Raw genomic sequence first — 26,854 nt, 5'->3', positions numbered from 1 at the left:
GCCTGCAGGTTGACATTAAGATTTATCTGCTGATTGCTGCATTTCCTGTAAGCCGCTTTGGATAAACGAGTCTATTAAATGATATACAAATTCTAATAATTACAACAGCAAAAACAAACACAATTATGTATGACCCAGCATCTAACCATGAACACAACATAAATGACATCAGCAGTACTGCGTCACAACATTATCGAAAACCATACAACAGGATAGAATAACCTTAAAGGTAAAGAAGTGAAAGAAGGTTCTGGGTTCGAGCCCCGGGGTAGTCCAACCTTGGGGGTCGTCCCGGGTCGTCCTCTGTGTGGAGTTTGCATGTTCTCCCCATGTCTGCGTAGGTTTCCTCCGGGTGCTCCAGTTTCCTCCCACAGTCCAAAGACATGTAGGTCAGGTGACTCGGCTGTACTAAATTGCCCCTAGGTACTAATGTGGGTGTGTGTGTGTGTATGTGGGCCCTGTGTGATGGCCTGGCGGCCTGTCCAGGGTGTGTCCCCACCTGCCGCCCAATGACTGCTGGGATAGGCTCCAGCATTCCCGCGACCCTGAGACCAGCATAGGCAGTTCGGATAATGGATGGATGGATGGGTAAAGAAGTGGTTAAAATGGTCTTTTATGAAGGAGAGTGAGGTCCTAGGGGAGGTCAGAGTGTGGTAGCCCTCATTAAAGAGGACCTTTCAGGTGTGTCCTGGGCCTGTCAGCTAGTGATGGTGTGGTTCTTATAACACCTTCAGGTTCAAGTTTGGCTCATGGCCTTTCCCTCCCCCTCGACTGATTTTTTTTTCTCTTTCTGCTGTGATAAGAAAGCAGATATTCCTTAAACTAAATCCTTTAGGCAGCAGGGGGCATAGTGAACAGAGACCGCTCTCTTAATCTGAGGACCGCTTGCCGAGGTGTCCTCTGGCAAGCGGCAGAATCCCTACAAGCTCCAGAGACACTCCTCCAGCCATGAGCCCTGACCTCTGTATGGAGGATCCGTAAAATCTATAATGGCATTAAGAAAATCATAGCTGCCAGACACTGTCAGTTATTCTACTCTGTTTGAGTTGTGTTGGAGAGATCAGCCATGTTTGCTGTGTAGGTCTGGATCCCGTACCGGGCCTGTAAAGCCGCGACTGTGCTGTAAGTCATGCTGTCCTCTGATTATTCCCGATTAGCTCGCTGCTCTTTGGCTTTGATCAGCACAGATTATGCACTTTGTGGGGGCGACCGTTTGAGGTTGAGAAGGTTTTAACCTGCTGCCTTGTGGGGCAGGATTTGGTCGACTTAAGACCAGGCCTGAGTTGGGAGGCTGATTTTTGCTTGTTGTCATTGGTTAGTGGAGGAAAATAGCAGCGTGGTCTGATAATCACAGTTTCCTGTCAATTAATTCAACCCTGCTGTGAGCAAAATGCCCTCCCTGCCAGTCATGTGGAGCAGTTGTTATGACGTTATGCTACAGTGCAATTATTCAATAGTTTTTCCACAAGGTATCGAGGTATTGAGCATTACAAAAGTACTCCTTATGGTAGTAAAGGGAGTAGTTTAACATATTGAGTTGTACTGTGTACAAAAATTACCAAAATATGGGTACCTACTGATAGAATGAAACCTATCACAACTATTTAATTATCAAACTATCACTGGGGGCATCCGGGTGGCGTGGCGGTCTATTCCGTTGCCTACAAACACGGGGATCGCCGGATCGAATCCCCGCGTTACCTCTGGCTTGGTCGGGCGTCCCTACAGACACAATTGGCCGTGCCTGCAGGTGGGAAACCTGATGTGGGTATGTGTCCTGGTCGCTGCACTAGCGCTTCCTCTGGTCGGTCGGGGCACCTGTTCGGGGGAGGGGGAACTGGGGGGGGGGTAGCGTCCTCCCACACGCTACGTCCCCCTGGCAAAACTCCTCACTGTCAGGTAAAAAGAAGCAGCTGGTGACTCCACATATATTGGAGGAGGCATGTGGTAGTCTGCAGACCTCCCCGCATTGGCAGAGGGGGTGGAGCAGTGACTGGGACAGCTCAGAAGAGTGGGGTAATTGGCCAAGTGCAATTGGGGAGAACCCCCCCCCCCAAAAAAAACAAACAAAACTATCGCTGTGATGCCACCAACTGTATAATGCATGAAATGAGAGTTTAAAATGGCGTCAGGTAACTTTATGGATTTTGGCAACGTCTCTTCTGTCATCTGTCGCACAGTCAAGCAAGGGGCTTTTTTTACGTAGCGTAGCGCATTTATTCACAAGCTGTATCTTAAGACTGTCGCCAAAGAAGAGGAGGTATGTTGATCGAAGAGGTGAAATAAAATTTTGATACTTATGTGTAGCGTAAAGCATTCTCTATACTTCCCCAGGAGTTTCGGTATCCGGTGGCAGACAAAAGGCAATGAGAAAACAAGACTTACGCCACTGGACAATGATTGTGTCCACCCCATACCCATCGCACTATGCCACCAAACTGAATTTAATCACGTTAAAGCCAAAAAAGTCACCTAGTGCTGCTTTAAATGTATTCTGCAGCTCGTTTTCATGAAAACCTTCTCTTTTAAACAGGTGGTGGTTTGGCTGATGATGTTGTGTGAAGATGGAGGCTCCTGAATATCTCGACCTGGATGAGATTGACTTCTCCGATGACTCCGTGGTCAGTATGGAACTGACCGTATGATCTCTGTCCTGGCTGATTTCACTAATTAATCATCACCATCTGATTTCACTAACTGATCTCTATTCTATTTCATTTATTAATATCTGCCCCACCAGATTTCACTGATTAAACCGCACCGTCTAGTTCAGTGGTTTTCAAACCGGGGATTACAGCAGTGTGCCACATTGACTGCAAGATTTCCACAATATAAACACACTGAAGGCAGAATTTAAATTGGAAAACAGAAAGAAAAGAAAACCTTTATTTTCATACTTTGAGTCAGTGCAAAGGTGTTAATGAGTGAAATGTGTGAGGGATGGGTTTCGTTTGACTGAAAAGCTGCATCCTCTGAGGTCTCAGTAACAAATGATTAGAAACCAGTAGCAGAGGCCGTATGCGTAAACCTAACCATTATGTGCAACTACTACTACTACTACCACTACTACTTTCGGCTTCTCCTGTTAGGGGTCGCCACAGTGGATCATCCATTTCCATCTCTTCCTGTCCTCTGCATCTTCCTCTGTCACACCAGCCACCTGCATGTCCTCCCTCACCACATCCATAAACCTCCTCTTTGGCCTTCCTCTTTTCCTCTTCCCTGGCAGCTCCATGTTCAGCATCCTTCTCCCAATATACCCAGCATCTCTCCTCCACACATGTCCAAACCATCTCAATCTCGCCTCTCTTGCTTTATCTCCAAACCGTCCAACCTGAGCTGTCTGTCCCTCTAATGCCCCTTTTCCACTACACGGTACCAGTGTCGTTTTCCATTACCGTAACAGCGCCCGCTCAGTGTAGCTGGTCTGCATTGATTTTGGTACCCGCTCCAGTTTTTTTTTTGGAACCTCGACAAAGGTGGTACCAGGAAAGTGGTACCAGCTATCAAAATGCCGGTACTTTCCAGTAATGGAAAATGAAAAAGTCCAGTCGAGTTGAGCCGGTACCATGTAGTGGAAAAGGGGCATAATATACTCGTTCCTAATCCTGTCCTCCTTCGTCACTCCCAATGAAAACCATTACATGCAGCAAGTTCAACAATATCATATCAACAGCCTGCGGTGTTTGTATGAATAATGTGTGAAGAAGAATTTATGTTTGAAGAGGAGTGCTATTTGGAGGCCATTTTCTGTTTAGAAAGGGATATGCTAACTTTTTTTTTTTTTTAATCAATAAGGGCTCTGATGAACTTCCTGTTTTGGTATCAATAGATAGGTGGCAGTCTGGCCTGGCTGTGTTCGGTCAGTTTTAGTTTGCTATGCCGCGTGCTAACATGCAAACTGTTGATATTAAGTGGAGGATACCAGTTAGGTTAGCATCTCCTCAAAGCACCACATTTAGTTAGCTCAATAATTAAAAAACAATACGGCCTCCTGACAATGCAAGCTAAAGTAGTGTTACCCCCCTGACAAACTGTTCTTTCTTCCCATCTGTCTTGCAGTATTCTGTCACGTCTCTGAAGAGTATCCCAGAGCTGTCCAGGAGGAGTGATGGCCAGGGAGAGGAGAGACCAGGTACTGTTGGTACCATCTCCCCCAACCCCAACTGCACACTAACAAACTAGATAAGCGAGGCTTAATTGAGTTTTTTCTTTTTAACGCTGTAGATATAATGCATTTAAAGCAAACTTTACTTCAGAAGTCTTCATTTATGTTTGTAAAAATCAGTTCGGGCATCCGGGTAGCATAGTGGTCTATTCAGTTTCCTACCAACACGGGGATTGCCGGATCGAATCCCCGTGTTACCTCTGGCTTGGTCGGGCGTCACCGACAGACGTAATTGGCCGTGTCTGCGGGTGGGAAGCTGGGTGTGGGTATGTGTCCTGGTAGCTGCACTAGTGCCTCCTCTGGTCGGTCGGGACGCCTGTTCGGTGGGTGAGTGGGGGGAATACCATGATCCTTCCATGTGCTATGCCCCCCTGGAGAAACTCCTCGCTGTTAGGTGAAAAGAAGCGGCTGGCGACTCCACATGTATCGGAGGAGGCATGTGGTAGTCTGCAGCCCTCCCTGGATCAGCAGAGGGGGTGGAGCAGCGACCAGGATGGCTTGGAAGAGTGGGGTAGTTGGCCAAGTACAATTGGGGAGAAAAAGGGGAAAAATAAAAAAAAAATCAATTCATAGATACATTTTTTTTAATGTCTTATGCTCATAACATCATTTCTGCAGACGTGTGAAGTTAATTTGTCGTGTGCAGCAGTTTGACCTGGTGTAGTGAAAGGTCAAAAAGAAAATAAACTGCTCATTGAGTTATCCAGCCCAAAGTTTATTACACAATAAACTGAACCTAAACAGCGCATATCTAAATCACCATTCTGTGACCCTGTTGTTGAAAAAAACATTTTCGAGGATGTCTGGGTGGCGTAGCAGTCTATTCCGTTGCCTACCAACACGGGGATCCCGGTTCGAATCCCCGTGTTGCCTCCGGCTTGGTCGGGCGTCCCTACAGACACAATTGGCTGTGTCTGCGGGTGGGAAGCCGGATGTGGGTATGTATCCTGGTTGCTGCACTAGTGCCTCCTTTGGTCAGTCGGAGCACCTGTTCGGAATAGCGTGATCCTCCCACGCGCTACATCCCCCTGGTGAAACTCCGCACTGTCAGGTGAAAAGAGGTGGCCAGCGACTCCACATGTATCAGCAGACTACCAGGGATCGGCAGAGGAGGTGGAGCAGCGACTGGGGCAGCTCAGAGAGCGGGGTGATTGGCCAGGATCAATTAGGGAGAAAAATGGGGGGGGGGGGTTGAAAAGAATTTATATATAAAAATGAAAATATGAATAAAGATATCTAATATGAAATAGATAAAGGGCTTTAGTCAGGTCAGATTTGAACTTGAAGATATATGTAAAAAAAGTAGCTAAATCACTGCTTTAGTCTCTATGCTGTATATGTTAAATGAAACCAAACTGAACTAAGCTCTTCCTCCTCTCAGCTCCTGCCATCAACTGGAGCCGTGGCGTCTCTTCCCACAGTGGGGGAGGCGTCAAACCCACGGGCCTCCCAGAAGTCCACGGCAAGTTCCGCCCGGTGAAGAGGGTCTCCCCTCTCAAACACCAGCCAGAAACCACTGACACGGACTCTGATGCCAAGGCCCAGGGCCCGGGGCAGGAACCAGGAGAGCAGGGGGAGGGCAGCAAGGAGGAACAGGGCCTCGACAAAGTAGCCCAGGCCTCAACCTCCTCCGACGGGCAAGGAGGGAAGGTGAAGGGTGGAGGTCCCAACCCGCAGGCTTTGTTTGGGGAGCTGGAGCACTATGACTTGGACATGGACGAGATCCTGGATGTGCCTTACATCAAATCCAGCCAGCAGATGTCCACCCTGCCCCGTGTGCCCCACGACAAGCGCTCCATCACGGGGAGCAACATGGGAGGAGGTACCCTGGACAGGAGCCGTGGAGCGGGGCTGAAGAACTCGGCTTTAGCCAGCAATGAGCCTCTGAGCCTGGGTAGTGCTGGCTCCCAGACACAGGTAGGCTCTCCAGCTCACCACTGCACTGAGACAAACCAGCTGCGGAGTTTGTGGTGGTGCCGTACTGTAAAGTGTCACAGCAACACCGCTGGTGTTTACTCAACATCCACAATACTGCTGCTCTCTAGATATTAAATGTGTGTTCACAGTGTAGTGGTCCCAAATTGCTGGCTCTGGTCTGGGTGAAAACCTCAGGGTATCATATGTTTATGTTTTAGCCTCTAATCAGCGGCAGTACTGATACAGCACCGTATATGGTGTAATATGTGTGAATTCGTCAGATGTAAATTTAGGAGTCTTAACTTTTCACCCGGAGATGCCCTCCTCTGCCAGCTGTGTTTAACTGTGATTTCTCTGACCGGTGATCTTAACAGTTTGCACTGTTCTCCTCATGCCCCCCCCCCCCCCCCCGCCTCACTGCTTATCTTTAATGACTGAAACCCACAACACGACACTGGTTATGTTTTTATTACATATTTAAAAACTGCGTGTGTCGATAGTTTGGTTGGCTGATTACTGTTGTGATGTGTTACTTTTAACTTAAACTTTTTAAACAGCTGTTATTTAGTATGTCATCACTTCAAAACACCATTATGTAGTATAAACATTGTGTTATTGCTGCCATTTCATGTCCTATATGTACTGTGTCCTTTTGTACTTGTGGGTGAAGTCAAAGGTAAATGTACATCAGGCATGATGTCAATATAACTGAACCTAATTTACCTTTGTGTGTGTGTGTGTGTGTCCACAGTATTGTGTGCTGTCACCAGTGAAGTGGTCTGACCTGAGGAAGTCCAAATCCATGGACCCAGATCTTCATCACCTCCATCGTCCCCCCGCTGGAGGAGGAGGAGGCTACCAGCCTGACCATCTCCCCTCTGGACTCTCTTGCTCCTCTTCCCTGTCCTCCTTCTCTGATGCAGGTGCGTATGGTCATCTCCTTCTTTTCTTCTGCTGCTTCCACTCACTGATCCCAGTAGATCTTTGTCTAATTTCCCACCAATACTCAATGGGGGTCCAAAGTCCCAGTAGCACAAGATGGCTGCCCAAAAGAGAAGTCACCGTTTTGTCTGTTGATCGACAGGATGTCTCAGGGTGGACGGACAGATCCAGACTCAGTTTGGTGAGCAGATGGGCCTTTTTGTGGTGAAATTCCATCTACTTCTTAAGATATTTAACTTTTTTGTGGAAAAATAAAATCACCATAGAAATGAATGGTGGAATGTTTGTAATCTCGTGGAGTGGTGCAAGGACTGATGATGTCACAGTCCAGTTCATAAAACCAGTGGAACCATCTTGACAACACTTTGAGCTGCAACACAGGTTTTCGCCAGTAAATGGACTTTGTAGTTACTGGAACGACAGTCCGGATGTGGGATGTTTTTGGGGAATCTGTTCAAACTTTTCAGAGGTTTGGGCGCTCTGAGGGCAAAGTAGACCATGTAGGATTTTTACCTTAATACACTCAATATCCCTGTAGATAAGGTAAAGACATTGGGCGTATTTTTCCCATTTGGTTTATTGTTGTAGTCTGTATACAGTTTAAATTGGGTTTTTCGGGGTCGTAATAAAGGTTCTTCCTCTCTGATTGCTGGGTGGAGGTTTGGGGCAGCAAAATGTCTTTTCAGTGTCTTCCTTAAACTCCGATGAGGTTAACATGGTGATGACGGCTGACTGACAGACTGACCGGTACCACAATGTAGTGAGGACTTTTTGAAATGAGAGGGATTTTAGGGTGCTCCTTGTTTTGGGTTTTGGATATAATCTGTGGTAAATTGTGGTATGGACTTCAGTTACTTTTGGTTTTTTGATTCCACTTCCGGTGTGGGGAGATGGCTGCGCGAATTCGCGTTTGCAGCGGCCTCACCCAGTGCCGGTGTGGGAAAATGGTGGTGCGAATTCACATTTGCGGCGGCCTCACCCAGTACTGTCAATATAGTGTCTTTGTCCATGTCTGCGTCTAAGTTTTGTCTTTGTTTGATGGCCGGGGGAGCTGGCGGTGGATTGGTTGGGAGAGCGGGGCAGGCTAAGCTAACTGCTAGCCCATGCAGACCCGCAGTTCCAATAACATCGAGGGCGGTCTGGCAACAGCCTCACCTGGCGTTGACTATGATGTTTTTGATGTCGTCGTGAGGAGTGCAGGGAGGTGTGTCGAGGGTGTCTGGCTGGGAGAGCTGGTGCTGGATCGGCTGGGAGACCTTGGTCTGCTTTGTCCGGTGGGCCTTGGGACCACGGCCCCTGCCTGGAGCTGCGCCCGAGGAGGAAACGCCGAAGGCAGTCTGACAGGATGCGGAAGCAGGGCGGGCTAAGCTAACTGCTAGCCCATGTAGACCGGCAGTTCCCACAGTTATCCTGGCTGGCATTCGTTCCCTTGGACATTGATTTTTGTTTAGTTGGATATATGTGTTGGTTTGGGTTTGTGTGTTCTTGTAGTTTTTGGATGTGTTTTTGTCTTTGTGTTGTACTGCTGTGGATGGGGAAAATGAAACAACAAAGTTTTCCTGTTCCTGATTCCTGATTAGCTGAAGCTGACTGGATTGAATTTGAGTATTTTGTGCTTTTTGGACAGTGTGAAAATGCCGCAGTGGATTAGTCCGCAGCTCCAGATAAGCTCTGAATCCTTTTTATGTTCAATATAACTTTTCTTTGTTCAAAACATTGTGTTGACTCACACGCTAAAATAAATGCTACAACACAAATTTGTTCCAGCCCGGTTATGGAAAATTCCCTATGTGATTCAGACCATATGTTCGTTAAATCAGATTATACAGACATGTTAACCCACGACAAGTCTCCTGGAATCTGAAATAAAATCATTAAAAAGAGAAAGTCAAACAACTACATCACATCAGCTGTCCGTTCTCGGTAGAGGAACTTGCTTTTAACAATTTAAGTTACTAAAGTTTCTTAATCTTATTTGGAAGGTGGTAGTGTGTGTCAGGATGTATATGCTGCTACACATTTAGCACCACAATAACAATCAGATTAAAACTCATTTGTTTGCCATGCAAACCTAAAAGACTGACATTGTTCAGCCTACCTTCAGTTGTAATTTAGGATCATAATAATTGTTGCTATATCCTCACACCCGGTGTTGTAGGGAAAAGGTACCTTGTGTAGCTTGATATAATAAAACTTTTCATGTGAATTGATTTTCAGACAAGCTGCTGTCAGCCAGAGTCTTCCCGGATTCCCAGAGCCAGAGGCCGGGAGTGGATCTGCCGGGTGGCCAGGGGATGATGTTCCCCCTGTCAGGGAGCACTATGGGCAGGCAGGACGGCTCCAAACCCTGGGCCCCCGCGGGAGGGAGCTCCAGGGGGTTTGGAGGAGCTGGAGGAGGAGCAATGGAGGTGGATGAGGAGACCAAGAAGAACCAAAACATCATCAACATCATCAGAGAGGGACAGATCTCACTGCTGGTGAGTGTGACATCATCCCAGAGAGGAGGGAGGCATAACGGAGCAAGGGCTCTAACATATATAAAACATGAAAACTATAAATATATATATATATATATATATATATATATATATATATATATATATATATAAAGATATATATATATAAAGATGGATGTAGGGGAAAAAACTGTAATACATAGCAGTACAAGACTGTTTTGTGCATTGCGCACTCATCAGCTGCCAAGGTGGCTAAACAACAGAAAAAAACACACAGTGAATAAATGCTACGTTGCCTCGCACCACGCCCGGACAAGAGAAGACAACTGCAAAGTGGACACCTACGTTGGACTAACAGAGGGCCCTTTTAAAATGAGGTTTAACGCCCATAAGAGTAGCCTCAGGAATGAGCATTAAAGAAATGCAATGGCCTTAAGCCGCCACATTTGGTCCTTGGTGGACAAGAATATTAGTTACTCTTATCTCATGGAAAATCCTCATGAAGAACAACGTATATTCAGTTAACAGCAAAAGCTGTAACCTGCGCTTGGCAGAGAAATATTTATTATTTGCAAGCCTGATATGTCCACCTCGAACAGTAGAAATGAATTGGCCACCAGCTGCAGACAGAAAAAATATCTGCTTTGCAATTACAAATAAGCCATTCTCTTTATTATTCAACCCCCCCACTCCACTGGATGATATACATGTGATGACCGTTATTGGATGTGGTATTTTTATGTTTTGGCTGTGTGCTCTTTCGGCTGTGCTCCAGACCCACTCCACTAGACGATGTATGTAAAGTACCCCATTGGATGTTTTTTATTTTGTTATATTTCAAAAGTATGCTATTTCAACAGTGCCCCGGCCCTTTAAGTCCTCAATTTTTCAAATCGAGCCCCAGCCCCTCCCTCATTGGTTGTTATGTTTCTGATGTTACTTTTCAAATGTTTTCTGTCCTCCCATTGGTTGCTGTGCACTGTAACTAGGGGGCGTGGTGCAAGGTAACATAGCATTTATTCGCTGTGTGTTTGCTGATGAGTGTGTGACGCACAAAACAGGCTTGTACTGCTATGTGTTAAAGATTTTTTCCCCTACATCTATCTTAATATTCCGCTCCTCATTTGTTGAGCTCTTTTATCAACACTATTGAAGGTTTCTGAAAAAATATGCTACATGTATAAAAATATTTTTTTGGGCTGTTTATCCTTTACTCTCCTCTCCGATCCTCTAGCCCCATCTAGCAGCAGATAACTTGGAGCTGATCAGAGACGAGGACAGGAACAACCTGCTGCATATCTCGGCCTCCCAGGGCCACGCCGACTGTCTGCAGCATCTCACCTCTTTGATGGGAGAGGACGGCCTCAACGAACGCAACAACCAGCAGCTCACACCCGCTGGACTGGGGGTCAAGGTAAGAGGGAGGTTAGGTTTAGAGGGTGTGTGTGTGCGCGTGTGTGTGTACATGTGTGCATACGTGCTGTCTGGTCATTGACTATGTATGAACCTTTTTGCGGTTAATCGTAAGTACTGACAGCCTTACCTCTTCACTGAGTCCTCTCACGTGTTGATTCACCATGATGTAGCTCATTTAAACCTTGATTCACCATGATGTAGCTCATTTAAACCTTGATTCACCATGATGTAGCTCATTTAAACCTTGATTCACCATGATGTAGCTCATTTAAACCTTGATTCACCATGATGTAGCTCATTTTTTAAATCAGGACACTCGCAGTACAGTCGGCCGAGTCTTGATATGTTTGATTTTTAAAAAGTGTCACAAGCGATCCTTTATATAAATTCAGAATGTCTCTATTTTGCTCTTCCACAAATATGTTCTCCTTGCTATATCCACTTTGGGACTGCGGGGTGACAGGACTTCCTGTTCTCGGGTGCAGAAGTTTACAGATAGTTGGGTTGCATCCGTCAGCTCCAAAAAGTAGTTTCAAATCAGATTTTGTTCCGATTCAAAACATATTTTGAGGGTAATTGAATAAACGTGTCGGTTTCCCATTTTAAAAATGGAAGATTGATGGACTTCAAGGCTTAAAGGGTCTTTGTGTGTTTTCTGTCTGATGGCTGACCTCTAGTGTTCAGCCATGTGAATAACAACCACAAATCCAAATAAACAAGTCAAGCAAATTCAAACAGAGAGGTAGTGGATGCACATCACGTTTGCTGACATCTGCCATTTTCGAAAACACCCAGCAGATGTCGCTTTACCGTGATGCTGCATAGTTTGTCACAATTGTGAACGTCTTAATGTGAAACTCTTAATTATTCATATTATGCTCCAGGAAATCTTAAACACTACTCATAAGAGTTTATTAAGAATTAATGTTAATCTTCCTGACACCAATCCCAACCTTAAAAGGTTCCATCTTATATATTTATAACCAAATTTATCTTTTACGTCCGGACTCCTTAAATTCCATTAAGATGTTATGGGAGAAGGATTTGGGGGAGGCAATATCAGAGGAAATTTGGGCGGAGATTTTAAAACGAGTTCATAAATCCTCTATTTGCGCCAGGCATAGCCTTATTCAGTGTAAATTGGTTCATCGCACCTATTATACTAATGCCCGTTTGTCAAAGTTCTATGATGGGGTGTCCCCTGCATGCAACAGATGCCAGCATTCACCTGCGGATCTTATACATATGCTCTGGCTTTGCCCATCTTTGCATAAATATTGGACAGAAGTTTTTTTTTTTTTTTTAATTTATTTCTGATTTTTCCCTTTTTTCTCCCAATTTAGTGGCCAATCGATCCCTATGTTAATTCAAACACCCACCCTCGCACTGTATGCGTTCGCCAACTGCATCTCTCCGGCCGGCAGTCTCAAAGGAGACCGCCTCGCCACTTTCGTGACAAGGCGACTCCAAGCCGAACCACTGTTTTTCCGACACACACAGAGACGCATTCACGTGACGAACACAAGCCGACTCCGCCCCCCTCCCGAAGACAGCGTTGCCAATGATCGCTGCTTCGTCGAGTCCGGCCATAGTCGGATCTGACGAGACCGGGGCGCGAACCCCAGTCCCCAGTGGGCAACTGCATCGACACAGAGCCGATGCTTAGACCGCTACACCACCGCGGACCGATGGACAGAAGTTTTTAATATAATTTCTGTTGTATGTGGGGAAAAAGTTGAGCCTGACGCTTTTGGTGCGTTGTTTGGAGTCTTTCCTATGTTACCAACTCTCTGTGCAGTTAAAAAAGACCTCCTCGCTTTTACCACTTTTTTGGCAAGGAGACTAATAGTGATTAAATGGAAGTCACAGGTGTCACCTTCTTATTTTCACTGGGCTCAAGGCGTTCTCTATTTTCTTAAAGTAGAAAAACTTCGACTTTCACTGAGTGGTTCTGCTGATAAATTCCAGAAATTATGGGGTCAATTTTTTCAATTTGTTAATCACATAAGTTTCCCATTTATCCCGGACTGATAAACTTTTTTATGGTTTACAGTGGTACTGATGCTGGGCAGCATGCAGTTTAACTGCTGTTATACCAATGTATTGTGGCGTGCGTGGGTGGGTGGACGCGTTGGTCCTTGGCTGGTGGGTCGGGCCCTTTAGTCGGGGCGCTGGCCCGGGTCTCCCGCTCCGCGGGCGGCAGCGTTGGCCGGTCGGCTGGGGGGTCCGGCCCGTTGGCCGGGGGCCGGCGTGTCACGGTATTGTCTAGTGGGGACACCACTGTTTGCTGACTGATGTTTTGTTTTTGTTTTTGTTTTTTTTGTTTTCTTCTTTTTCCTCCCTCCTCTCTCTTTTGGCTGCGTTTTTGTTTTTGTCTTAATTTTTTGTTTTTTGTTTTTTCCTTTTTTTATTGTTATTTTCAGTTTATTTTCTGAGGCAGTAATGCTGTTTTTGTGTACAACATTTTTGATTATCACTTTTTTACAGTATTTTGATAACAGAGAAGTTTATCGTATATGTACATATACATATATATTTATACCTGTTTTGGATAAAAACATTTTGTAATGCCCTGGTGTTGCACTTGTATTTTCATGTAAAACTTAATAATAAACAGTTAAAAAAAAAGAAAAAAAAGAATTAATGTTAATCTTGTGAGCACACCTGGAGAACATAGACATCCATGCCCAATCGGTTAAAAAATAGTTTCCTGTCAAAACATGAACTGAATTCTATTGAAGTGAAAGTGACTGTTATTTGGGTGAAGGTTTCGGAAGAGTTCATGGACTGCTTAAAGAGCTCAAACGCTGTTGGGGCCCTGCTTGGTTGGCTTAATAGAGGAGAGCAGGCTTTCGGCTGCCAGGAAGGAAGTACGCTATCTACAGACAAGTTTAGCAGTTGTATATTGTTATGACTGGCTTTTGTCTTTTACACCTTAATGTAATCTCACAAATTACTAGTGACTCCACCCAACTGTCTGTAAACTTCAGCACCTGAGAACAGGAGGTGGTGTCACCCCACGGTCCCCTGACACTTTTCTAACCAGCTGGTCTAAAGTAAAACCTTGGAAAAGAATATGGTAACGATCTGTGTGTGTGTGTGTGTGTGTGTGTGTGTGTGTGTGTGTGTGTGTGTGTGTGTGTGTGTGTGTGTGTGCGTGTGTGCGTGTGTGTGTGTGCGCGCACGTGTTTTCCAGAATGGACACCTGGAGTGTGTGAGGTGGATGGTGAGTGAGACAGAAGCCATAGCAGAGCTGAGCTGCACCAGAGAACATCCCAGTCTGATCCACTATGCTGCTCGATATGGACAGGTAACACACAGACACACACACACACACACACAGTGTATGTATATATTCTAACCCCCCTTTGCCTTGCTCCGTATATCTCTTCTCCAGGAGAAGGTCTTGCTATGGTTGCTCCAGTTCATGCAGGAGCAGGCCATCTCTCTGGATGAGGTGGATCACCAAGGAAACACAGCTGTGCACGTAGCAGCCCAGTATGGACACCTCTCCTGTATACAGGTACGGGGGGGGGGGGGGTTAGGGAAGGATGCTGGATTAATGAATGATGGATGGATGATAATCTCCTAGGTCAGTGTTTCTCAACCCAGTCCTCAAGGAACCCCTATCCTGCATATTTTCTTTGCAACCCTGAGTAGGTACCTGTTTGTAGTTATCCAACCAATCAGCAATGAATTTTGTCAGATGTTGCACACCTTGCATAATTAAGTGCTGCGAGATGATTGGTCGAGTAAGTACAAGCAGGGCTACCTATGCAGGGTTACAATGAAAATCTGCAGGATAGGGGTTCCTTGAGGACTGGGTTGAGAAACACTGTCCTAGGTGATGTCAGCATTTATAATAACTGGAAGCCAATAGGACTGTGAGGTTTCATTTAGAGGGCCCGCATAGTGTTTTGGGGGTCACACTCAATTCTTGCATTCATCCATCCAGTAAGATCAGCTGTCTCAGCTATAGCCTTTTATATATATTTATTAACTGTAGCCTACAGGCTTCACGGGCCGATGAAATATATTAAGAACAACATAATCAGCTTTACTGCCGTACTGTGGACACAATGTTAGTCCTGAGGACAAGGAGAAAGCGTCAATTTTTTCAGTGTTGTTCAGCGATTTACTGCTCAGGATTTCCTCGGGTCTCAGCCAGAACCATGTTATGACAGAAAATTATTTATTAATATTAACACGTTTAGTGCACTTAAATGTATTTTTCAGCAGTGAAAGTCTTGGGTTTTTTTTCCATGGGTGAGACGCTCCACCTTAGGAGAAGTGGATGTTATCATTCCCGGCTGTTTTTTGCTGGCTGGCCCAGCCCACAATGAAAGGACTGCAGTTAACGACTGCTGATAAAGGAACAGCTTTTCCTCAGCAGGGCCCAGCAGGGCTTTCGTAGACAGAGGGGAACGAACGCCAGAACTTCCTGTTTGGTCGGCTGGTGATTTCATGGGCTGAAATCGTCCTCTCATCTGTGACGGGAGGAGCCGTCTCGATAACCTACCTTGATACTTTAACCAGAATTTTGCACGGCTGCTCCCCTGAAATACATCAAGGGGTGCTTGTATCAGACCCCGTGTCTCGGTAAAACTTGGTAAAAGCTCGTTATCCTTGAAACTACAACACTCACTGATGACCTCTAACCTCTGACCCTGTGTGTGTCAGAGACGGAGATGGATACTCACCTCAACACACAATAGAGGAGGAATGTGAAGCATTCAGCTCCGTACAAAACATATCTCTCTACTACAGTTACTACAGGAAAACAAGCCCAGGAATGTAGTACCACCGATAATGAGGGTCTTTGTTTTGTTTGGCCCTGTGGGGGAAAGCAGGCTGTTGATTGGCTGCCAGACAGGAAGAATGTAAGCTGTAGACAAGCACAGTCGCTGAGTGGCTCCCATCCTTACATTTGTGTTTATACACTCAGATTAGTTGGGGAACAGATTTTCAACCAACTTGTTAGTTAGAAAAAACATACTAAGTGTGTGTTTGTGTTTTCAGTGTTGCATTTAAAATGTATTTTGCCCACCATGCCAAACTGATCAGTGGAGCAGTTTTACTGTTTAACCAACTGAGTAGGTCTATGGAGTAGAATATCATAGAATAGGTCCTCAAAGTCGTGACTGGCAACTGTCAGTTTATAGATATTTGGTTTGATAGACTCTAATAATCGTCAGTAATAGTAATAGTTGTGTGTTTCAACTTCACTTCCCTTGTCTGTGTAAAAAAAAGTATTTACAATGATACTAGTAGTAAAAAATTGTCTAGTCAAATAATTGTTTTACGTATTTGTCTTTCTTTGTCCAAGTGCAGAAAAAATAAATGGTTAAATTTTATATATATATGAAACTCACATAGCTACAAATTTATTATTTTTACACTTCTCTCTCCCTTTCTCTCTATCCTCCTGCCCCCCCCTCCCCCCTCCCACAGACTTTGGTAGAGTACGGCTCTAATGTGACAATTCAGAATCAGCAAGGAGAGAGGCCTTCCCAGAGTGCCGAGCGGCAGGGCCACACAACCTGCGCCCGTTACCTGGTGGTGGTGGAAACCTGCATGTCTTTGGCCTCACAGGTGGTCAAACTCACCAAGCAGCTCAACGAGTGAGTTCCATCAGCTGTTCACGTGGTTACAGTCAGGCTATGTTTCAGCAAAATGTAGTGTGTTATGCAATCTTAGATAGTCAATAACGTTTTAAAGAGGTTTTAAACCTCTTTTTTTTTATTACTTTCTTAAGCTGCGAGTATTAGGGTTGGGCATCTAGAAGTGGTTCCAAAATTCCAGTTCCAACCGAACCATTAACAAATTTTTATTTCGATCCTGCTCATCAGTTCCTAAACAAATTTCACTCACGCTAGTTTGAGTTTCAGTACCAGGATCTGGCAGTCCAGCTGCGCCTATGGTCATGCGAGTTGAATGCATGCATGTCTTCCCGTCTCCTAAGCTACACATTGGTGCCCTTTCTGGACTGGACAATGCTGCGCAAAGAGATACTTTTTTTTTGTGGGAAGATCAATTAGAGTATCGAGCACACAAGTCTAAGTAGAGCCGTGCACCGTCATGGATCGCAGCAAGCGTGGCTTCATTTTGTTTGAAAAAAATGACGGGTCGGCACAGTGCAACACCTGTGCCAAGTGTATTTCATGCAAGAGAGGATGCACTACTAACACAACAAAGCACCTTTGCTAGCATGGTGTACAGATCAACGAGTGTACCATGTTGGACATGTTGCGCCAGTCTCCCTCTCCCTCACATGCCTTGTACTCCTCGGTCAACTCTCAGCCAACAGATTGTTCCCTGAAAACAGGGAACAAGTCGAAAGAAGAAGAAGAGTGACAGGCAGAGATGAGCTGTGTTTTTTAGGTGGAAGAAGGCAGTTCTGCTGATTTGATCAGCATAGTGTTCAAAGGAGAGGTTGCTGTCAAATAAGTCCAAGATGGTGGATGTGTGGGGAGGGAGACAGAGTGGGGTTATCGATGGTGAGGCAGAAGTTGTGAGTGGTTTTGGTAAGGGATTTGGGCTCGATGATGATCATGTCAGATGTATCACAATTTAGTTTGAGGAAGTTGGCTTGCAACCATGATTTAATTTCAATGAGGCGGTTGGTCAGACTGGAGTAAGTTGTAGTGGTGATGGATTTAGTGGAGATGTAGAGCTGGATGTCAGTCATCGTAGCAGTGGAAGTGGGCACCATGACAATGTATGATGTTTCCGAGGGGGAGCATGTAAAGGATGAACAGGAAAGGACCAAGTACCGAACCCTGGGGGACGCCTTGGGACAAAGGAGCAGTGAAGGAGGTGGAGTTGTCTATGCTGATGAACTGTTGTCATCATGCCACAAGAGCAGTCTCTTCTCTGTTACAATCGGACTAATCTACAGGCCCCCTGCCCCTCCAGCCCCCCGCCCCTCCAGCCCCCCACTGACAGCCACTGTCCCACACACACACGTAAATGTTGTGATCTGTATATAAAATTGTACTTACACTTTACTTTTTTGCTGTACAGAGAGAGAGAGCGAGAAAGTGTGGACAGTCAGGGCTGTATGTCAGGTATGGTGACATTATTGTTAATGTTTTGACCCTGCAGACAGGCCACAGAGAGGATGGCTCTGCAAAACCAACTCCAGAGACTACTAGACCCCAGCAAGACAGATGGAACGCCCTCCAGATCACCTGGGTAACACACGCGCACACACACACACACACACACACACACACACACACACACACACACACACACACACACACACACATAGGTACTACAGAAGCACATGAGGTGTTTTCACACTTAGTTCTTTTGGAGCGTTTATTTCAGGCACATGAACATAACAGTCACATATAGGACTGTTTCAATAAGCCAAATGGACTCGGGAGCGGTTCCTTTTTAGTGACATGGTTTAAAGTTTTTTTGGGTTTTTTTTTATTTTTATTATTATTTCTGATTTTTCCCTTTTTCTCCCAATTTAGTGGCCAATCGATCCCTATTTTAGTTTAAACTCCCACCCTCGTACTGCGTGTGTTCGCCAACTGCATCTCTCCGGCCGGCAGTCTCGAAGGAGACGCCTCCCCACTTTTGTGACAAGGCGACTCCAGGCCGAACCACTGTTTTTTCCGACACACACAGAGACGCGTTCATGTGACGAACACAAGCCGACTCCGCCCCCCTCCCGAAGACAGCATTGCCAATGATTGCTGCTTCATCGAGTTCGGCCATAGTCGGATCTGACGAGACCGAGGCGCGAACCCCAGTCCCCAGTGGGCAACTGCATCGACACAAAGCCGATGCTTAGACCGCTACACCACCGCGGACCCAAAAGTTTTTTAACGTGGTTTAAAATTCCAGTGTACATAGCTTTTAGACTCATAATTTCTCCTAAAGCAAGTATAACTTTTTTTAATGTGTTTTATCAAGTCACATTAAGGGTTGATTAAAATAGAATATCTCACAATTACCATTGATATGCAAACCGGGTAGTCTGTTATCCAGCTAGCCGGGTAGTCTGTTATCCAGCTAGCCGGGTAGTCTGTTATCCAGCTAGCCGGGTAGTCTGTTATCCAGCTAGCCAGGTAGTGTGTTATCCAACTAGCCAGCTAAATTCTGTGAGTTTTTGTGTAGCGTGCTTTGCTCATTCACACAATTTGAAGTCTCTACATAACATGGAATCTTAATTTCCTGAAAGCTGGCGAGGACACGGGCGCCATAGAGCGTGGTGAAAAACAAATAAGCAGCGTTGGGCTTTGGTTGGATGAACAGGGTGGGGACAGACAGACGCTGGGCACTCGGGTCTTATGAACTAAAAGAAACTGGTGCAGGTTTTTGCATCGTGTGCTCAAAGAAATTGTGTTATGCCACAAGCAGAAAGAAGGTGCTATTTCGGCATAACGCTGACGCGGCTTAGTTCTTGTAATTTTTTTCATTGCACACTGGATATTCATTTTAATGTATCTCTAATTTCACAACAGTTCATAGCATTGAAAAAGAAAGAAAAAACTTTAAAGTTGATTGTTACATTTATTTTGTGCTGCACAAATTCCTCAAATGAAGGCTGCTAAAAAATTATGCTCAATCCCCCCTTCAGGCCCAGAGGTATATTTTTCCACAACCTTGAATCCAGCCCAACTCGTGAAATCATAATGCATGATGGGATCAGCTCTGTGAACTGGTAGGGTAGAGTGTGTCACTGTAGGCGTTCGTTAAAGTGTGTCTTCTCCTGTGGAGGAGTCTGGAGACAGTATGTCTCCGCCTAATGAAATGCAGCTGCACAGAGTTATCGAGACACCGCTTTGATTCATGTTGAATTTGCTTGTATAAGGAACTCTGTCATGTCAGCCAGACGGTCCCAGCACAGTAAATGAGCCGCCAACACGTTTGGCGGCTCCCTACCGAACAAGAGAGCTGCTGCTACCTCATGCAAACACACTGACTGTGTATCATGGATGACATACACAACCAAAAAAATTCTGACCAATGGGTAAATAGTTTGCATGTCTATTCAACCAATGGAAACACACACACACACACACACACATACGTAGACACAATATAGGGTTTTTGCACTGCATTACCTGAAAAAACCTGTATCTATAAATCAAACACTCAACAATTATCATGCAAACAAATGATCAAGTTCAGCAATTCCTAAAGATCTTTTTGTGAGGGCAAAGAAAGATGACCAAAATGCTGAGCCATTCAATATTTAAACTCTTATCAAGGATGCTTCAGAGCTAAATGAGCTTTTACTTTCTGTGCCTGAATTAAGTTCTATTATTATCATTGTTTTTGATCATAATAATAATGATAGTAGAAGTGGTGGTGTTATTATAAGTAGCGGGTGTAGTGCATGGTTTTAACACAACATATAAGAACTTTTGTCCATTTGTTTGGACTCCAGTTCCCATCATCCGTCGGTGGAGGCGTGGCCAGAGATGACACTGACGGCAGAGGGGAGTCCTGCGGATGGCCACTGGGTGGTTCGGCAGGGCGGAGTCGCTCCGGACTCTGTGCTCCTGCAGCTCCTGGGGAAGGACATGTCCGAGCCGCTGTGTCCCAGAGACAGAGCTGCCGCTGCTCCCGGGAGCCGCAGAGTCGGACTGGTTGAGCGGAGAGAGCTCAAACTGGCCAGACTCAAGCAGATCATGCAGCGCTCTCTCAGCGAATCAGATTCAGATGCTTATCCACCAGAGGAGGGGAAAAACCACACCGCCCCGCCAACAAGCTCTGGCGCAGCACGACCCGAGAGGCCTACCCACCTGCCCATCAGTGACCAGGAGCCAGTCACAAATCATCTCCACATGGCGATGAGGAAGCATGTGCCGTCCTCTTCCTCCGGTTCCTCGGCTACAGAACGAAAGTTGACGTTTGCTCACAGTGGGTCTAAATCGGTAGATAGTGTGGGTTACAACCCCTCCCCCACCTCCAGTGACCCAGAAGCTTTAGACAGTAAACCAGACACTCCTGGCGACTTGCATGACAATGCCAACGGTCAGAAAGTCACCACCAGCCCCAAGAGTGCCCTGAAGTCCCCGTCGTCTCGCCGGAAAACCTCCCAGAACAACAAACTGAGGGTCACCTTTGATGAGCAGGTCCACAAGAGCTCTGCCCAGGAAGTGGAGCCAGCCAAAGGGCATCATGGAAAGGAGAGGACTCCTACAGGCAGTTCTGAGAGTAAACGCCCATTTGGAACATTCCGGTCCATCATGGAATCGCTGAGCGGTAACACAAACCACAACAACAACAACGGCGGCGGCGGCCAGTCAGCCACCACCGTCAAACATTCCAGTTCCACATCGCCCAGCGGTAAACATCCTGCTTCTACTGGACCCTCTCCGAACTCAGCCAGTAAGAAGTCTGCAGAAGGTAAAAGCAGCTCTGGGGGAGGGTTAAAGGTCAAAAACAAGACTAGTAACGTCTGACTGACTGGACGTGGCTGCTGATGGACAATGGCCTCTCTCAGGCTGACCACTGAGAGGCAGTGTGGATGAAAAGTCTCTGAATTTAAACATTTGAGAGAACATCTCCAGCAGTGCAGGGAGTCATTAGCAAGTACCCCAAAATTCACCAGCCATCTGCAGTATTTTACTAGCCAACTATTTTATTTCGTTTTTCAGTATAAGAGTCTTCGTAAGGTGGTTGGTTCTCAACCAAGAATCTGAAATTAAAGGTGCAGTGTGTTATATTTCTGCTTTCCTGAAGCATGAGCAAATATCTGTAAATATAACTGCTAAACATCACAATAAGACAAGCAAACATCAGCAGAGTGGCGCTGGTTGAAAGTATGTCCACGGTAATGGAGAAAAGTGAAAACAGTTTTCGTGGTGGAAACGGTAGAACGTTTTTATCCACATAAGTGTTTTCTGTACGTTTTTAAAAAGCTCGTCCACATCGAATGTCGAAACATTAGAAAAACTGAAGTCCCTTCTTTTGGGCATGTGCAGGCAACTTAAGCTGGCAACTTTACATTTACATCACATGACAATTATAAATCAGCGTTTTGTTCTTTTGTTTTTTTTTAAACTCTGTTTTTGTCGTCGACACCGGACAGGCGTTTTCAAAATTATCAGCTCTGGAGAGCGCTTGGTGGCACAGCGGTTAGCGCGGTCGCCTCACAGCAAGAAGGTCCTGGGTTCGAGCCCCGGGGTAGTCCAACCTTGGGGGTCGTCCTCTGTGTGGAGTTTGCATGTTCTCCCTGTGTCTGCGTGGGTTTCCTCCCACAGTCCAAAGACATGCAGGTCAGGTGAATCAGCCATACTAAATTGCCCCTAGGTATGAATGTGTGTGTGTTAGTGGGCCCTGTGTGATGGCCTGGCGGCCTGTCCGGGGTGTCTCCCCGCCTGCCGCCCAATGACTGCTGGGATAGGCTCCAGCATCCCCGCAACCCTGAGAGCAGGATAAGCGGTTCAGATAATGGATGGATGGATGGATGGATATACGCTGAAACAAAGTAAATGACACTCCTCCTTCTCTGCAGAGCGCTCCCTTCACATGGCGAGTTGTTTTGTCGTCATTTGAAGGTGTTTAAAAACGGTAGATGTCCACAAAAATGTTGTGTGTCCGCCACCTTCTACTGGTGGAGGGTGTCCATTTTGATTGGTTATTTTCATTCACATCGCTGAAGGAAAAAGGAAATGACACGCGGCACCTTTAAGATACTTTCCCCCCCCCATCTTTTCTGATGGGAGCTGTCGTACTCCCCGTGGCTGACCTTGTACTCTAGTTGTACTGGTTGCTGAGTGCCATTCCTGCTAAATGCAGTAGTACTGCAGTATTGCACACATCCGCTGACTCAAGCGAGTCTGTTTCTCATACGGTTAAGGGATGACTGATGTTGTTCACATTGGTAACTGTTATTCGATACCGTGATCCCAAACCAGGTATCCGGTCTTCTGAAGTGATGAACTCACCAGGTGAGTGGATGACAACACCGAGCGTGTCTGATGTTTGACCTCTGACCTGTACATGACACGACCTCAGAGGGCATTTTCACAGACCAAGTAAAGGATGTTGGTCTGGCTGTTCATCTGACCACACACGTCATATCTCCAAAGCGTCACTTTTCAAAGGTCACAACAGAACGGGTCATTTCCCCCCCTGACGTCCTCCTCTGGGGTCACTTCACATTCGAATCATTTCCTGCTGGAGAGACGCTGTAAGAAGTCACTTTACAGTTCGACAAAAACACAAAAGGAAGTTGTGAGTTGTGAGGATTCTGTCCGAATCCTGCCACTAAGACTTTGTCTTCTACACTAAAGACGAAGTTATCAAATATTAATATTTATGTTAATGCACACAATTATGTTTTAAATTTGTGTTTATATGATTTAAAGTCTTGTTATATTCATGCACACGGTTAACGTGCACTAGCACAACAGTATTTGAAACCACTGTATATATATCTCAGTATTTAATGTTTTGTTGTTAGCTTCATATCCCAGTGTTTTTGAGTGGTTTGGTTATCTATGCAGTATTTCTGGTGGGAAGGTTTCAGGTTGGGATGAGGCTGTGGTTCGGTGTGTGATGAGGGTTTGACTGGGCAGCACCTTCTAGAAACTGACGACAGCCGGCCAGCAGGCTGACTAGATGAACTGAAAGCCAAGTTTAAAGCTGCAGTCTGTGACTTTTCTCACTATGTTCTCCATCTGAAAGGTGGAGGTGATGTGGTGGTGCTGGACAGACAGTCAGTCTTCCAGGTGAACAGTGTTGTGATGTAGTGGATGTAGGAGACAGAGAGAAACAGACCTGTTGACTCTGATGTTCTGGGACTACAAACCAGGTGTAGCAGGACTACAAACCAGGTGTAGCAGCCATTGTGGCTGGCGTGCCGTCAGCTCAGCAGTAAACAGTTCCCACCCTTGTAAACATGGATCCTGGGACCAAAGCTAACACAGACAGTCTGGTGTATTACAAACTACATCACACTATATGGGAACACTGTTGTACAGTCATGGACACATCAGCATCACGTCTCAGTCTTTTCCCCAACACCTACATGTTTTCTGCTGCACCAGTGTTCATCCTACCCGGTCAAAACATCTCAGCAGCGGTGTACGGACACTGGAGAGTGTCTCCAACCATGGTGAAGATGACCGGTAGTGTTATGGAGCATGACTCCACCATACACATGGAGAACATAGACATGTATTAATGGAGGGAAGTCACAGATCTCCGCTTTAAGTAAAAGGATGATCTTCCACCCGTAGTACCAGCTTCATTTGAAAGTTAGAATTTGGAAACCTAGAAGAGGCTTAAACTTTTCTGGATGTGTGTTTGCGTCAGTTGAAATGTAGTTCAGTGAAGGTCTTTAGAGGGTTCTGGATTGACCTGTCACATGGTCAGTCCTCTGCAGGAGATCTCACACATTCCAAAAGTCAGATGTTGGTTCAGAAGGTTGAACGGGAGCAGGAAGGTGTGTCGGAGTTGTTGCTGAAGCTGGAAAACTGATGAACGTTCAGTCTGGGATCTCATGAAAGGAGGACTTGGCAGAAGCGGTTCACGCGATGGCCTCCGTCTTAGTTAAAGCAGATCTGTCAGCCGTCCACATGCTCAAGCTATTGGTTACACTCCTGTGTTGTCGTCAGACGAAGACCCTGACGTGGAAATTAGAAAATCAATAGGATGACGGGAAAATGAATGTACACCTCAACGTACACCCGAGAAAAACGGCCTGGCTGTCATCTTTTAAGTCAGTCGGTCTGCTGTTTGTGTCAGTGAGGTGGGTCCTGGATGTCTTAGCTCTCCAGCTTCTGGCTTCGGGAGCCATTTGATCACTGCATAATGGCGAGGATATTTATTTTTCATTGAAAAAGTTCCTTTTTCTGTGGTACAGATCTCATCTCCATGGGCCAGATGCATTAAAACCTCAGAGAACCCTACGAGAATCCAGAATCCAGTTCATCCTCCACTCCTTATATGTAATATTTTGGCTTTCCTGAAGGGATCTAAGGGGTTAATGGGTGGTAAAGATTAAAACAAATTAAATGACTCACTGCCCCCCCCCCCCAATTCTACATGTAAAGTTGTTATCTGTTACTTGTCATGTTAGAAATGCCATATTTTGTGCATTTTCCCATTGGCATTTCTGCAGCAACAGCCATTCAGTTTATTAGCTTTGTGTAACTGTAATTCGGTATGTTGTGGTTGATGCCGGTGGGGTCCACCATTCCTGCCAAGCGTTCAAACTGTAATGGAGCCCACACAGGAAAAAAGTCGAATCTACCACAATATCTAAAGAAGAAGAAGGAAGTTGTGTGTTGAATGCAGAGGATGAAGCCATAGGCGTTAAAATGAACAAAACTGGATATTATCCAACTGGAATATGGGTTGATATGAGGCTCAGTATTACCGTGTCAGATGTCAGAATTGATCAGTCCTCGTTGTCCGGATTAACACATGCTACTGCTGGAGTAGCTGGCCCGCGCTACACTACAGTCTGCATGTGAACACGCCGTGTCTGTTCACGGTCACGGCTGTTTTGAATGTAATTCTAGGATTTACAGTATGAAAATAAAATACTGGAGAATTTAAGGGTAACCACTGAAAACACGGGAGCTGGAGCGGCTCACTGGTTGTTGACTGTCTCAGTAAACGGCCGTCACAGTGAACTGATTTCTGCTGAGGGACTGTCACCACCTCTGTTTACTGGCTTGTCTGTTTGGGTTTGTTGGCGTCACATCACTGGACCACTCGAGGTCGTTATTCGTCAAAGAAAGGGGCGGCACGGTGGCACGGCGGTTAGCACGGTCGCCTCACAGCAGGGAGGTCCTGGGTTCGAGCCCCGGGGTAGTCCAACCTTGGGGGTCATCACGGGTCGTCCTCTGTGTGGAGTTTGCATGTGCTCCCCGTGTCTGCGTGGGTTTCCTCCGGGGGCTCCGGTTTCCTCCCACAGCCCAAAGACATGTAGGTCAGGTGACTCGGCCGTACTTAACTGTCCCTAAGTATGGATATGTGTGAATGTATCGGCCCTGTGTGATGGCCTGGCGGCCTGTCCAGGGTGTCTCCCCACCTGCCGCCCAGTGACTGCTGGGATAGGCTCCAGCATCCCCGCGACCCTGAGAGCAGGATAAGCAGTTCGGATAATGGATGGATGCATACAGCATCTTTGACACGTGACAGGATGTCATGTAGTTCACAGGAAGCTGAGTGATGCTGGTGACGTCAGCCTTTGTGTTGGTCCGGGACAGCGTTTCACTCCCGGGACAAAGGATGTTGTTGTGAAACATTGAATTTAGCGTTTAACAACCACTGCGTACGAGTGAGTGTTCAGAGGAGGTTTAACAAACATTTGGAGAAAAAAGAATGAAGTTTATATCCCAGAAACATTTTGTTGTAGTTTCTGGTATCATTGCCCAGAGTATTTTCTGGTCTCCTCTGCATCCCTCGAATGTTTTTTTTAAAAGAGATTTGTTTTCGTGTGCAGTTTTAATTTGAAGTGTCTTTAACATAACCACGCCCACAGGAAGCAAGAGAGGAGCATTTCCTGTTTCTCAGCCGGACGTCGTGACCTTGTGGGAGGGGACAGAGTTCTACTTTGACCCGATTCTTCGATGAACTTTTAAAGGTGGACTTTTGTCAATGGAAATAATGACTTGGACTGTTGTACGGTCAAAACCAGTTTTCAGAGTCAGTAGTGGCAGGTGAACCAGGTTTTCACCTCTCCTCTGTCCTGTTAGACTTGTTCAGGCCAACTTAAAAGCTGAAATAAACATTTCTTTGGTCCTCCGAGTCCTCCCTCCCTTTTACTCCTCTTCTACAGACGCGCTCCCCTGGTTACATGCGCCAAATGTGCGTGCGCAGATCGTGAGGCCGCGAGTCTCGTGTGTGTCAACGTTACTGCGTTCATTTCGGAGACCATCACGGGAAATTAGATGTTCAACCAAAACGAAAGGCCTCACAGTTGTTGCGCTGTCGGCTGTACAAATCGTAAAGATGGTAAAAAAAAAAG

At 45.9% G+C, this 26,854-nt stretch overlaps 1 protein-coding gene across 1 annotated transcript in view; it reads left to right on the top strand.

Moving 5' to 3' along the window:
* The window catches only part of sncaip (synuclein, alpha interacting protein), a 29,557-nt gene extending 2,930 nt beyond the window's left edge, over positions 1-26,627 (top strand). Inside the window, exons 2-12 of the mRNA XM_056288715.1 lie at positions 2,534-2,621; positions 4,063-4,135; positions 5,550-6,085; positions 6,837-7,008; positions 9,245-9,504; positions 10,718-10,897; positions 14,096-14,209; positions 14,297-14,422; positions 16,351-16,520; positions 18,004-18,093; positions 20,309-26,627. Of these exons, the coding sequence (XP_056144690.1) occupies positions 2,565-2,621; positions 4,063-4,135; positions 5,550-6,085; positions 6,837-7,008; positions 9,245-9,504; positions 10,718-10,897; positions 14,096-14,209; positions 14,297-14,422; positions 16,351-16,520; positions 18,004-18,093; positions 20,309-21,329 (2,799 nt within the window). The 5' untranslated portion in view covers positions 2,534-2,564 and the 3' untranslated portion in view covers positions 21,330-26,627. The remainder of the gene's footprint in view (positions 1-2,533; positions 2,622-4,062; positions 4,136-5,549; positions 6,086-6,836; positions 7,009-9,244; positions 9,505-10,717; positions 10,898-14,095; positions 14,210-14,296; positions 14,423-16,350; positions 16,521-18,003; positions 18,094-20,308) is intronic.
* Positions 26,628-26,854: the final 227 nt, after the last annotated feature.

This window comes from Lampris incognitus, chromosome 1 (genome assembly GCF_029633865.1).
Source record: "Lampris incognitus isolate fLamInc1 chromosome 1, fLamInc1.hap2, whole genome shotgun sequence".
NCBI lineage: Eukaryota > Metazoa > Chordata > Actinopteri > Lampriformes > Lampridae > Lampris > Lampris incognitus.
Note: the sequence above shows the minus strand (reverse complement) of the source record. Positions and strands in the feature narration are given on the sequence as shown.